The 14,511-nt window shown below is 39.9% G+C and overlaps 1 protein-coding gene across 1 annotated transcript in view; it reads right to left on the reverse strand.

Annotated features, from left to right (window-relative positions):
• LOC144769532 (extracellular calcium-sensing receptor-like) overlaps positions 1-14,511 on the reverse strand; it is a 168,247-nt gene that overhangs the window by 129,932 nt on the left and 23,804 nt on the right. Inside the window, exon 2 of the mRNA XM_078653675.1 lies at positions 8,386-9,225. Coding sequence (XP_078509801.1) covers positions 8,386-9,225 — 840 coding nt within the window. The remainder of the gene's footprint in view (positions 1-8,385; positions 9,226-14,511) is intronic.

A 14,511-nucleotide genomic window follows, 5' to 3' on the forward strand; every position in this document is an offset into this window, starting at 1 on the left:
ATTTTGGGAAAATCTGATCTTTTTATTTAGTGTCGCTTAACCTGTTATATCCCTATGATTTTTGACCCTTGTCCTTGAATTTAATATATTTATTATTTCAAGGAGGTTAAATAAATCATCATTATTGGTAGCATGTTCATTGTTAATGGTGTTTGTGATATTGTTCTTGTTTTTAGCTAATTTGTCCACTTATTTAACATTGCAATGTATTTATTCCTCTTTGCAGCTGTCTGTTGTCTAGTCAGAATTCCCTCTTTCTAGACCTAGTGTTTCCATATTATCCTTGTGTCTTGGTACATTGTATTTATTGGTCATATATGTGCTATGCATTCCTATTGTTGACTTATTTGAATTGTTGTCTTATTGGTCCTAATCACATAAATAACTTGTGCTTTTATTTCTTTTTCCTCTACATATTCTCTGTTGCTATTGTTATCCAATCTAATTAGATTTTTAGCCTGTTGTCTGTCTTCAGTTTTGCACTTCTCTACCCATCCATCATCTTTATTGTCTTTATCAGAGCCATTGTTTGTTTCTTTACTTTCATTTCCTCTTTTTCCTTCCTCTCTTGTTGCTTTTCTTTCTTCCTTTTCTTTGGTCTCAATATGCATTATAGATCTTCATGGAATATGAATGTTAGATCATTTCTTGAGTTATATGTATTCAGATGGTTTGTTGATCCTGTTTCTTTTTATAGATACAAAGGTTTAATATGTATGTTAATGTACTACAATGGTAAATTTCCTTCAGGTTATTTCTTGGAATGTCAAGGGTTTACGTAATCCTATTAAAAAACACAGAGTTCTCACCCACTTAGCATGGCTTAAATGTAATATCGCTCTATTATAGGAGATGCATTTACTTGACAAAGATTTAAACTCATTGCATAAAAATTTAGTTGGTCTGTTTTTTTGTTCTCCATTCCTTGACCATAAAAATGGGGTCATTATATTGGTTCACAAATCCCTGCCCTTGGTAATAGAAAAAGGGGCAAGAGATGTGGAGGGTCAATGGATTCTAATAGATGCCACCATTCATTACACGCCTATTTCCATTCTCAATATTTATAGTCCTACCGGTATTGATGTGCAATTTTGGGAACAAATGGCAGTTGTGTTTCGCTCACGTTCAAATGCAAATTTAATTGCAGGTGTAGATTTTAATCTGATTGTAGATCCTTATTTAGACAGAAAATGGCAAGTTAAATATGTTCCTCACAAAATGCACAAAACATTTACAATCTCTTCACTCCAGAGATTTACTTGATGCCTGGAAGCTATACTCACAGGACACACTGGAATACACCTTTTATTCACCAAGTCATAAAACCCAATTCGGAATTGAATATTTGTCTATTTTACCCCCCCCCCCTCCCTCAGTGGTTACACTTACACATGCTGAAATTGTGTCAATATTAATTTCATCATGCACCGTTTATAATAGATTTGGATTTATTACCTGAGACCTCTAACTTTAACAGATGGCACTTCAACAATAGCTTGTTGAAGGATAAAGAATTTGTGCAGAATTTTGAATGTTTTCTACAAGAGTTATTTTTGCATAATATCACACCTGTTATTCCATTTCATATTGTTTGGGATGCCTTTAAGGCTTCTGCCCGAGAACATATAATTAATTATGTCATGGCCCAAAAAAAAAAGCAAATAAAGAATACTCATTACTGCTTCAATCTATTAAGCAATTGGAACATGATTTGTTGATAATGTGCTACAACTTTTAATGAATGCTAAATTTGAGTTCAATAAAAGGTCAACAGCTGAAGCTCCCAGATCACTGTTAATACCAAGTTTTACGGTGGATGAAATAAGGCATACAAATTACTTGCCAATTACCTGAAAGTTAAATCTCAAAAGTCTAAAATATTAAAGATTACAGAAGAAAGCAGAATTTCTCATGTTAAAAACAATGACATTTTGAAGTGTTTTACTGATTATTATACACATCTTTACACACCGGATAACTTTCCCACAGATGAGGTATTAGATTTCCATTTTCACTCCCTCCACCAAGACAGCAACAGACACAGGATCCTTCTTTTCTAGAAGTGCCTATTTCAATTTCTGAATTAGAATCCGCCCTTAATGCACTACGATAAAGCACCGGGTCCGGATGGTTTTTCTGTTGAGTTTTATTCCTGATTTTCACATCTCTTACTCCCGCACCTACTTACCTTGTTTCAGTATCTTCTCTCACAAGACAATGCTAAAGGGACTATGGTTTGTTTGATTCCTAAAAGGGATAAGGATCTTTCCTCATGTGCCAATTATAGACCCATCTCCCTGATTAACTTGCAAACATTTCACCAAGATCTTATCTATTAGGATTTCTCCTCTAATTCCAGATATGGTTGGATTTGAACAAACTGGATTTGTTAAAGGAAGACACATGACTGACAGATCTAGGGTGTTTCTGGATATTTTACATATGGCTTCTGTTAACAATACGCCTATTGCTGCTGTAATTTTGGATGACGAAAAGGCTTTTGACCGTGTCAAATGGAAATGTATGATGCAGGCTTCGGTTTTGGTCCAACTTTTCTCAAATATATAGCTATATTATACTCCTCGCCTGTGATGTCTGTTTTTTAATGGCATTCAGTCTTCATATTTTCTAACCCTGTGTAAAGCACTATGCTACGCTCGCGTAGTTTGAACTGCATGTAGCACAGTGCAAACATGTGCAGCATAGCATAGTGTAGTAGTGTAGCGGTCATTTTCTGCTTGCTCGCTGTCCTCAACGTCAAATTGGCAACCGCGAGCAAGCAAAATGGCATCCTCGCAAGACTTTTTCCTTGTTCGCGATCAGCAACATCAAGTTGCCGATCGCGAGCATGGAAAATAAACCTCCCAGCGAGATTCTCAATGCGGGGATTTCAGGTTTCTCATTGCGAGTGGTCACGCATGCTCGCGACCGCTCGCGATGAGAAACTACCAGTCAGCGTTGAGAAGGCTGCAGCTCGAGTAAAATTCTACTTGAGCGGCAGAAAAGTACAGTTCGCACTGTGCAAGATGCCGTTTTCAATGATTGCACAGTGCCGGATGCTTGTCCCCACTGTGCAATCATTGAAAACGACATCTTGCACAGTGCGAACATGCTACTACGCAGTTCGAGTAGTGCTACGCATAGCTCGCATTGTGCGAAGTGCACTTTGCGTAGCTACGCGTAGCGCTACTTCACGAACCACGCCCACCCATTTACGAGGTACCAGACAGGAATGCCCTTTATCTTATATGCTCTTTATTTTATCCCTTTTTAAACACACTATGAAATTCCTCATCATTTCATGGCTTTCAACATAAAGATACTGACAGTAAATTCTCAGTTTACTCTGACGATGTGATTCTTTATGTTTCTGAACCGGAATCATCAATACCGACTTCCACTAATCTTTTATCTTCTTATTCTATGTTATCTGGATATAAATTGAACTTTTCAAAATCGGAGGCACTCCCCCTTTATAAGTATTGTCCGAAGTGTATGTTTGATGGCACTGGGCTTAAATGATCGCCACACTTTATCAAGTGTGTGGGAATTACATTTCCGTTTTCATGATAAAGAAAATTCAGATAAATTTAGATGATGTCCATCATAAGATTCTTGAAATGACAGAGACATGGTCTCCTTTATATTTGTCTTGGTGGGGAAGGTTGGCCACTATAAAGACGATGTTTTTTCTTGTCATTAACTTTTACTTGTCCAAGTTGTCTATTAAACTACCTTTAAAAAATGTTGTTATTAAATAAATCGCTTGCTGCATTTTTATAGAATGGGAAAAATGTTTGCATTTCTTTAGCATCTCTCTGTTAACCCAATGAATTGGGTGGCGTAAGTTTTCTAAAATTTCAACAATACCATAATGCTTTTGTTCTAAAACAAGTTCTACCATGTATTAGGACACTGATTCTCCACCTAATAATATTTGGTGCAGACTGGAGGATTCACTTGTGTCACCTTTTCCTTTCCATTCCCTACCATATTTTTCGGAATATCCTCAGGCCTTTACCACTCCATCTATTAAATTATAGTATCATCCTGTATCTTTACACAGCCAATGTCCCAGTACAAGAATTCCTGCAGTCCTCTATATGGTTTAATAAATCTCTCAAAATTTCGAACAGTACTATTTTTTAGAAGCAATGGGTTCTTAAAGGCATAAGTCAAGTCAAACAATTACTGTGTGAGATGACTTCTCTTCCTTTTTTCGGACATTCAAACCAAATTTGATCTTCCCTCTGCTTGTGCCATTAAATATGAGTCTCTTAAAGGTGATCTTTTACAGGCTATTTCCATACTCAATCAATCGTAATCCGATATACGTTCCTCACCTCCAGACCCAATTGCACTTTTGTCATCGCTTAAAGCATCCTATATGTATAAATATTTACATTACACTACCCCTTCCCGTCCTAAGTCTAAACTGAATTAATGTGGGAGTATGATCTTCAGCATTCCTTCTCTTTACAGGTTTGGGGTTCAATCAATTTGGAGAAAGATACACCACATCTCGCCTAATGCCAGCACTACACAAATTCTATTTATTTTTATTATTGGTTGTATTTTACCCTATTTTCTTTACAAAAATATAACCCTAATCTATCAAATGTGTGTTGGTCCTGTAAAACCCTCCCTGGCACACATCTACATATGATTTTTCACTGTCTGCCGACCACTGCTTTTTGGCTGCAGGTCTGTAGAACTATTCCCACTGTTTGTTCCATTAACATTCCTTCTGATATCCAATGTATTTTTCTGGGAAGTTCCTCACACTCTTGGCCAGTATGCTCTAAATTAGGTACATTTCTGGCACTTGCCATTGCTTTACAAGTTCTTACATCCAAATGGAAGAATTCCAAGAATATTAATGTTACTCGTTGGTTGAATCTTCTTTGTTCCCATCATGGACTTTATACAGCATCGGCTACATCTAAATTACAGGTGACAAATAAAGACCACTTTTGGTCCCCTCTCATTTTTTACTTAAACAAAAACCTAAACCCTCCAAGGATACAATGATTCAACTATGGTTTTCCAGCCCCCATGCTTTTCCCTTTCCTGTTTAATATCAAAAATAGGTATTTTGCCATTGTCATAATATGAGATAAGTTGTTTTATGTCATGAAGTTACTATATAGACGAAGCCATTATATGATATAAGGTTTATTGTGTGATACATGTACAGATATTTAATACATATTGTCTTATTCTTCTTTTTTCTTCCTTCTCTCTTCCATTTTCTTCTCTCCTCTATCTTTTTCTGTTTTTCTACCTTTTTTTCAATTGTTCCCAAAGTAAAAAATTATTATATTATCTTAATATGTTTATTGTGCAATTTTTCTCTTTTTTATTTTCAGTATTAATTATTCTTTCTTCTCTGTTATTATTCTATTTCATAACCTGGTTTTTCACTCTAAGCAGCAGATAATTTGGTACATTTGTATTTCACTTGAATAAAGCTTTTATTAAACTGAAAAACGGTCTTGATAATGTGGATTAGAATGATACACAGACCCTAAAGCACAAGCACATGTTCAAAGTGCTTGTGCATGAAGCAGAGAGACCGTGAAAATTGTGAACTTAGTTTGTTGTGGGTGCAAATCGTGCATTGCTCATTCCTGGTGAGTTGCCCAACTACTGCTGAAATAAGGCCAATCAAGGTACCAATGGGTGAGGCAGACCGGCCTGAAGGCTCCTGTGACCTCAGTAACATAGTCATTGTTACTATAGGGTGTGCTGCTTGTAGGCCTGATCGCAAGACTGAAGGTGAACTTCAGAATGGATTGTGGAGGCCAGGCCTTGAAGGTTAACCCACACTTGCCACCACTAGCGTCCACTTGCTGGTGGTAACCCATCAGGGCTTCAAAGGACTAGGGTGTGCCTTCTAAAGTCTAGCAGAGGCGTGTGTTCTCTCAGGAGAGTGGTCTGGTGGACTCGTCATGAATGTTGGACCTGGTTCTCTAATTCCAAATTCAGCAGCTTTGACTATAATGCACATTCTCTCCCTCAATGAATACCATACTTCAGCACTGAGAGAACATCGCAATGCCTTCAGCTACAACCCAATTGTGCCCCAGTATAAGCACCTGGATGATACTCATTTCAAATTATGCAAGAGTAATATGCTGCCTGAAAATAAAAGTAATAACACGCTGGGAAAAGCAAACACTTATAGTGAATGCAAGATTAATTAAAGCACATGAAATCTAAGCAGGAACAACATTTTTACCTTTTCGCTTTTACACTCATTATTTAGAAATCAATTTGTGTTTTTGCCTGTAAAGTCAAGGACAGGTACCGTAAGGGACCCGTTTTACTGTCCCTTGCTTATATTCTTACAAATTGTAAGCTGTATGGTTTAAAAAGACCACATCTTTAATACAGAGCCGCGGTACACATTTTATTAACTAAAATGAGGAAAGCAGCTGATAAGGGTCACATTAAACATTTTCCACTCCGTGCATCAACAGAAAGACGAGAAGACAAAAATAGTGCTTCACTGTTAAGCTCTGTAAAGTGGGCTAATGTGTTTGGGTGTAACTAAAACCAATCTGGCCACTTTGCGACCAGTCTGTTTTGCTTTATTTAGGTTTTTTTTAGGGAAAAAGCTGATGAAGAGCACATTAAACGTTTTCCACTCCACACATCAACAGAAAGAAAAGAAAACGATAGTAGCGCTTTACTGCTAAACTCAGTAAAGTGGCACTAATGTGTTTGGGTGTGAAAAAAAACAATCTGGCCAATTAGCGACCACTCTGTCTTGCTTTATTTAATTATGTTTCATATTTTGAGCCTTTTTTCCTCTCAGTCCGAGCCTGCACGTTAGAATAGAAAACTGTGAAAAAAGACAGATTTTCCAGCAAAAGTGTTTTTTTCCCTTTTGGATCCATTTCATAGGGGAACGAATGAAGGAAAAGAAAGGAAAGAGAGGGTTAGAGTCATTTCTTGGAGTCACTCTTTCATTCAGCAACTGAGGAGGAGCAAGACAGAAATAGAGGGAAGAAGAGTAAGAAAGAAGGGGGCAGCTGTCAGCGGAAGAGCAGGGGAAGTGGACACTTTCCTTATCAGAGCAGAAGGGCCTCTTTCTGGCTAGACATGCCCAGGCACGGACTGCATGCCGACTGGTGCGTAAGTCCATCCTCCCAGGATATAAAAATCATCACCAATGAGAAAGGTTTACGGCACATAACCAACATTGCTTAGCTTTATGACACCCACTCTGACTTTTTAGACTATAGGAAATGCTATCAATTAAAATAAATATATGTGCCAACTTCAAAGAATACCTATGAAGGATGAGATTAAGAGTACTGCAAGCAGCATCATGCGCCAGACAGTAGCGAGGAGAGGGTGGAAAGAAAACATAGTGCAGCTAAACAAAACAAAGGTTCCATGTAGCAGGGACAGTTGGCAGGGCGGTAACAAAACAGCCACAAGGCACAGGGCAGGACAAGTGGACATTAGTCACCAATGAAAACTATGGAATTAGTAAAGGCAGACCAAGTAACCAATGAAAAACAGTGGGCATGTGGTGGGTGTGCTCAAAATCCACAAACGGAATACAACATGCCTCGCAGAGCAGCACACTCTTCGAAGCTCAACCTAAGAAGGCTTAATGACGATTGCGCCATTTCACTGATTCATGCATGCGTAATGGAATGCTAAGCCAAAAGAAAAATGGAGGCAGTAATAGGACACAAATAAAAAGGCTATGCTTGAAGCGAGGAACACATGCAAGATGGACGAGGCTAGCCATTGATTAAGAGGCAAGCAAATATGAGTAACAATAAAGCCAAAAAATGGCAAGCAATGGGATGGGTGTATGTCTGCTGTAAGATCTTGGTAAGCTGACAAAAGGTCTCTAATAACCAGACCTAATGAAGGGATGGCACAGGGAAGTGTCAATGCAAAACAAGTGACACCTTCAAATGTGAAAGTCAGACAATTCACAATACAAAAGACCCACATCTACTCAACTGGTACTCCTAACCCAGCAGGCTCAAATTCACACCTGGCTAACCTTGATATGTCACACAACACACAGAACCTTTACTGAAAATGCAAAGTAAACACACACACACACACCCACACACACACACACACATACACACATACAATGAATGCATTGAATGTTGTAATGAGGAGAGAGAGGGTATACAAATGAAGAACCACAGTGATGAAATGGGAGCTGGGCCAACAACTGCACATAAAGATGGGGATTTACTTCGTTCCTTAAGTAAGTTAAAGTTACTCTAACTTTGTTAAACTCAAGAGCTAACATGTTTTGACTATTTTCTTCTGTATTGTCTAAAATGTATTTCCTGGTTGGTGTAGCTAACATGAATTGAACGGTTTGAATATATTTGTTACCTGCCATGGTTGAAAGTCTTGCACATCTGCACATGTTCGGTTCACAAAGGGTCCTTCTCCTGGTTGGCAGAGTTTCAGGTTGTGGAGGGCATGAGCCACACTGTACACTGCATTGTAGGCATTGTAGCTAGTGCTTAAGTCACTCATATCCAGGAAAGGTAGATCAAGGGCCTCAAGAGCCTCACTTCCTGTGCACAATGTGGGTACCTCATGTACTATGCCACTTACTGTGTGATTTTGGACTTGGAAGGGCCACTTGCATTTAAACGTGTTTTCCCAAAAGGTCCTCAAGAAGATGTCTTCTGGAGTCCTGGAAGGAAAGAGACTCTCCAAAAACTCCTTGAACCCAGGCATGTAGCCTCTTCGGACAGAGAATCCCAGGGTCCCTTCACAGATATTAAGCAACTCAGCAGTGGATAATTTGGAAAATGTTGACCAGCCATCACTGGCTATCCAGATCTTTCCTGTGATCTTTCGACTGGAAACCCTCTGCATAATTCGGTACACACTATTGCCTGAGGAGAAAACCACAATGACCTTAGCTGTCGATCTTTCCAACACCTCTATTACGTTCTCCGCTATCTTTCCAGAAAACACCCTGGGAATGGCAAGCAGGAATTCCACACACACATCAGCTTTTTCCAGTTCATCCTTTAGCAATTGACTCCCTTGTTGCCCATAGTCATTGTCTTCGGCCAGAATGCCAATCCAGGTCCAATTAAAGTAGATCACCAATTTTGCAAGGCCGTAGGCCTGGAAGTTGTCACTGGGAGTAGTCCTTAGGAACGAGGGAAACTGTGTCTTGTCACTAAGATCCTGAACAGATGAGGCATAACTGATCTGTAAACACATGATAAGCATCATTATTTTCCAATTTACTTGTGGAGTTTTTAGGTTTATGAGTTTAAAATGATGATATAAAACCAAAGCAGTTATTTAATTTATGTGTAACATTATTTGTTGTAGTTTGATTAATTGATGTCTCTTGTTCATTACTCCTTAACTGTTATTTGTTTAAAAATATTGGAAGCAAACCGTTTGTGTGTAGTTCTCAGATATATGTAATTGAAAAAAAGCATTTAAGTATATATAAAAAATGTATGTGATAAACGTCACAATGTGCCTATGAACAGTGTGGTCAAGGCACCAAACTTGCAAAAATAAATAGCAGCATTCTAAAGTGGTAACCAGGTGATTTTCTTTCCTTTTTAATAATTTTGATCGTCCTACCTGGTACATTACGGACAAGATCCCTCCTCTTCCCAACTGCTAAAAGTGGTATTTCTCCACCAGTCACCCTAAATCTGCACACACCATTGTGCAGCATTTATTCACATGAGTGCCTACATACTAAACTCGACCCTGCACTCTTCTCACACCAGGAAGAACCATGGACACACATATCCCCTATGCATTACTATGGGAGGGCAGGCCAATCTCCCCACACGCACTCAGAGAGCGCATGCACTTTACACTTGGCCACAGTGCTAAAGTGCTCAGAGGCCTAAAACACTAACACTATGTCAGAGATTAAGGCAAAAAGTTCAGGGGTGAACCTGCCAAAAAGGGCCAAGTCCAACAAGCAGTAACCCACTTAGCTATCCCCATTAAGTGCTGTTATGTGATCTGTAAGGTACTCGTCATTAACCCTCTGCGCTTGTTCATGATGAGTCAAAACCCCCAATCTCTTTCCAGCAGGTATATTAATCACAGCGTTATCTTGACATTTTTATTGTTGCCTAAAAATTGCTGGACATACAAGGAACTCTGCATCAGCTTCGTTAAACCCATGCAATTGTTACACATAGTGTCCCCCAAGATCAGCGCTAGGCATGGCTGCACCAGCGTCACCACCCTAAAGCCATCTCTGAGACTGCAAGGTAACAGCGCAAAGACCAGAAACCAACACTGTCAGTGACCCTCAGCAGTGTAGTCACAAGGGAGAGACCACCACTAAGTACTACCGTGGAACGGTGGCAGGAAGAGAAACACAAAACTAGAAGGCTAGGAGGCAGTCTGAGACCTGAAACTGTGGTCCCATAAACAAACTAAACTCAAACCACCCTGGGGATATGGAGAAGGGCCACATAAAGCCCCACACTAAAATGAAAATAAGAGGAACAAAAATGCCTCACAAAAAGACCATTTACAACCCCAGTTTGAAGCCCAGCATGGAATATGTGGGGAAGAGACCCACTCAAATACATCACTGTGGGTAGGGAAACTGCACCCAATGATCTGCCAAGAACCGCAGGCTCAATCTCAGTGGCAAGCCCATCAGAAACACAGATAAGTACAGGCCAAACATCAGAACAATAACCACATAGCCCCCAATGAGCCAAGGAGGAAGGGGAGTGTAGAGACGAGGTCATAAGACAGGAAACACTTTCCATAAGTCTCTGGCCCAACAGGGAACACAGCGGAAGCCCAGGACCAGCCGTCACTTTAGAAAAAAAGGGGGCTCTAGTGCTGCATCACACCCTCAAAACCAAGCACATGGAGGACCCATATCAAGTCCACCAATGCCTGTGGTGGGGTAGGCATAACCATGCACAGCAATCCATTTTGTTGTTAAGTGAAGCAACCTCATCGTCACGCCTGGCTTGACTGAGAAAGGCAGACGTAACATCAAAACAATTCAACACAGCCCCTAACAAGTCCAGTAGCAAGGCTGGGAAGAAGTTATGAGACGAGGAAACTGCGCAATGTGCCACAAGCCCAGTAGGAAGATCAACGGAAAACCCATGTCCATCTCTCACTCCAATAATAAGCAAGCATTAAAAATGCAATAGGGCTCACATTTTCTTGAGTTAGAGCTATTTCCATTATGAATGACAATGTCATTTATTATGTGTTATGGAGTGTATGTATGTGGTGTGTAGTGGAATTCTGTGAGTTGGATTGGATTAGTAAGTTGTGTAATTGTGTGCCATGGCATTGAGTGACATGGAGCGGATTTGTGGAGTGTAATTATGTGGCGTGGTGTGCTGTTGAATTATGTAGATAGATTTGGGAGTAGAGGTGGGGCAGTCATCATCAGCGGTGGGGCACCCATTTTAAAATACTCAGAGAGACAGGCTTAATTTCTTCCTGATAGGCATCTTCTTGTTCAATTTGGCTTTGCCTCTAGGCCCATTAATTGTCCTTTATGCCCTCAGGCTACTGATTGGTGGTTGGCTGATGTTAGCGCCTCGATGTCTGTGTTTACAATTTCACCTAAGATACCCAATATAGAGGTATCTATTCAGAAACAATTTCTGGACATTATTAGCACAACGATGTAAATATAAGCGAGGTAAACAATTAATCCATCAAGTCAATAAGAAAGATGAGCACCTGCAAACCCAATTATTTTGAACCGCATCCTGAGCTAATAATACCATTGCCAAAGAGGTTGAAACAGCAGGTTATTGTGCATGTATCAGCCAAAGAGACCTGGATATTGATGACATTTATTACAAGTGGCCAGTAATTTTATTTGCAAATTGCACACCAGGTAAATGCTGATACCATTGGCTTTGGTGTTAACAGGATATGCACTGTATACAGGTGTGCGAGTTTCAGAGCTTGAAATAGGTATAATGTGATAATTGCCCCCTCCACACCTGTTTTGGACATGCTCAAACTCAGTTTGCATGTATGTATTCATGTCATATATGGTGCAAACATAGGTGGGCGAGCCAGCAAATAAACAGGGTGAGCTGAGCCAGAGCTGAGCTAAGGGTCTGGATTGGCTCTTTCAGCCTCTGTGGGAGCCGAGCTTAAAAAAATGTTTGCCTTGCAAATCATACTACAAACATCAGAAAAAAATATGATTATCTCAAATCACAGTTTAAAAAGGTGGCTTTCTTTCACATGTGGAACCTTTGACATTAATATGTCAATCAAAGCAGTGCAGTGAGAAGTACTTTAGTTTTTCAGCATGAGCTTAGAACCTTTCAGCCCCCGCCCCTGCCCCCAACCTGGTGAAAGCAACATTAGTGAACTATGAGGCAATACAGTTGTCACTTGCACACTGTATGTGACTGAGATTCTGGTAGATAAAGGAACAATACAGTCTTTTAATTAAAACACAATATATTTTTGTACAGCTTATATTTGTAATATGGGATTTTGAAGGTGCTTTCATTTGCTATAGGGAAGAAAAAGGAGGATCAATAAAATAAAATCTTTGCCTATGATCACTTAGTTTGGTTAAGCAGGGAATCCGTCTTTAATGCAGGTTTTATGGTTTCAGTTTGTACCAACTCCTAAACAGATGTATATTTGCGTCTCCATTGTAACTCAAATATTAGTGCTTTGTTTAACCTCTTTGTGTATGAACGTAGATGAGCGATGGTGCAAGCAGAAGCCAAGTTAAAAGTTGGGTCCAGGTTCCAAAGGAACCTCGAGCGGAGCAAGGCTTCAGGTTCGAGTTTTCAGCAGCTCCCCCACCTTGAGGTGTAAATTACGCAGGCAATAACTAGAAGGACTCAGCCAAAACATTTAATCCTTTATATGGGCTACAACTGGGCAATTTGATTTATCATCCTTATCAAAGTTCTTCTTTTCCATTTGTTCCCTGTTTAAATATCAGGGCTACTTTCGAGCAGCCTTTTGGCACGTGTGTCCTAGTCCTATCTGATTGTGTGTGTCCTAGTCCTATCTGATCAATCAGATTGGACTAGGACACACACGCTGTAAGGCTGCTCGAAAGGAAACCTGGCATTTAAACAGTGAATGAATGGAAAAAAATAACTTTGAGAAGGATGCTGAATTAAATTGCCCTGATGAAGTCCCTATAAGGGATGAAACGCGTTGGCTGGGTCTGTTTTAAGTGTGATGGAATTGGATACTTACTAAAAAGAACTTTATGGAAAAAGACTCCAACCTCTGGAAATTAATTGAAAAATAAAAAATGGAAAGTAAATAAAAACATAAGAGCAAGAACAGATACATGCAATTCAAATTGGAAAGTTCAATGTGAACAAGAAAATTAGGTTGCCCTCCTAATATTATGAAAACATTTAACAAGGATTGAGTTTTGTGGATAGTCAGAAATCCAGAAGTGAGTATAAGAGAACTATACGATTGGGATATATGACTGGTGCTGTCCAGAAACACCACTGCTTGCTGTCTTTTGGAAAAAATACCTCGAAGGATGTGCAATAGGTGGACTGGTTTTAATCCCACGTTTGCAAACAGGAGTTTGGTCCTGAATCAGAATTTGCTTGAAAAGGTAAATGAGTCTCATAGATGTGGATGGGCCCTGCTTATATGTGGGAAAGTGTTCATATCGCAAGCCACACAAGATACCAATCCGAGGATCTCAACGAAAAAGAAGTCAGGATTCTCAGAGGAGTCTGTGTATTTCTAAATAAATGTACACATCATATATGTGTCTGCCATGCCTTTTGACTTCGTTCACCCCATCCTGTTTAAAAATAGTTAGTCACGTGCAAGCTAAATCCTTTAAAGTCTGCAACTCATCTAATGAACAGAGGACATTTCAGTCGCTCTGTTACCTCACCTCTTACTATGAGCCTCTCGAGCCCCTGCAGAACCTCCGGGAGGCCCCACAGCATCGCCCCCCACCACTCCGCGCCTGATACTGTGGTCTGGACCGCTCCTCTGTTTTGTTGTGTCTTCTTCGTTTCAGCATAAGCGTAATTTACAGTCTACGTGCATCTATTTCTGTGTCATGTCACACACCTAAATTAATTATTTCTTTTGTTCTGTAAAATAGGTCTTTATTCAAAGTCTGTGGACAAAATATCAAGAAAGGGTTGTGGGTAATGAGAATAAGCAATTTAAAGGAATGCAGGCAGCGGCACCGAAGGAGCAACGATTTGCAGGGACTAGCAGGACATGAAAGCAGGGTGGGAGAGAGGCCGATAGGGGTGGAACAAACGAAGGAGGGTGCGTGAAGGATAATAGCAACAACAGGGAAGGAGGGTGCTAAGATGCACTAAAATACACCACAGAAGCTAAACATGACCCCAGAGAAGAGCCTGGAAGGCATGCTGTATACAAAAAAAAGGACCTAAGCAGAAAGGAAAACAGCGGAAGCAGACAAGTCCTGCGGCAATACACCAGAGCCCACAAACTACATACAACAGATTATCCTGCAGCATAAGAGGTGTAGGA

The sequence above is a fragment of the Lissotriton helveticus genome, chromosome 7 (genome assembly GCF_964261635.1).
Source record: "Lissotriton helveticus chromosome 7, aLisHel1.1, whole genome shotgun sequence".
Lineage (NCBI taxonomy): Eukaryota > Metazoa > Chordata > Amphibia > Caudata > Salamandridae > Lissotriton > Lissotriton helveticus.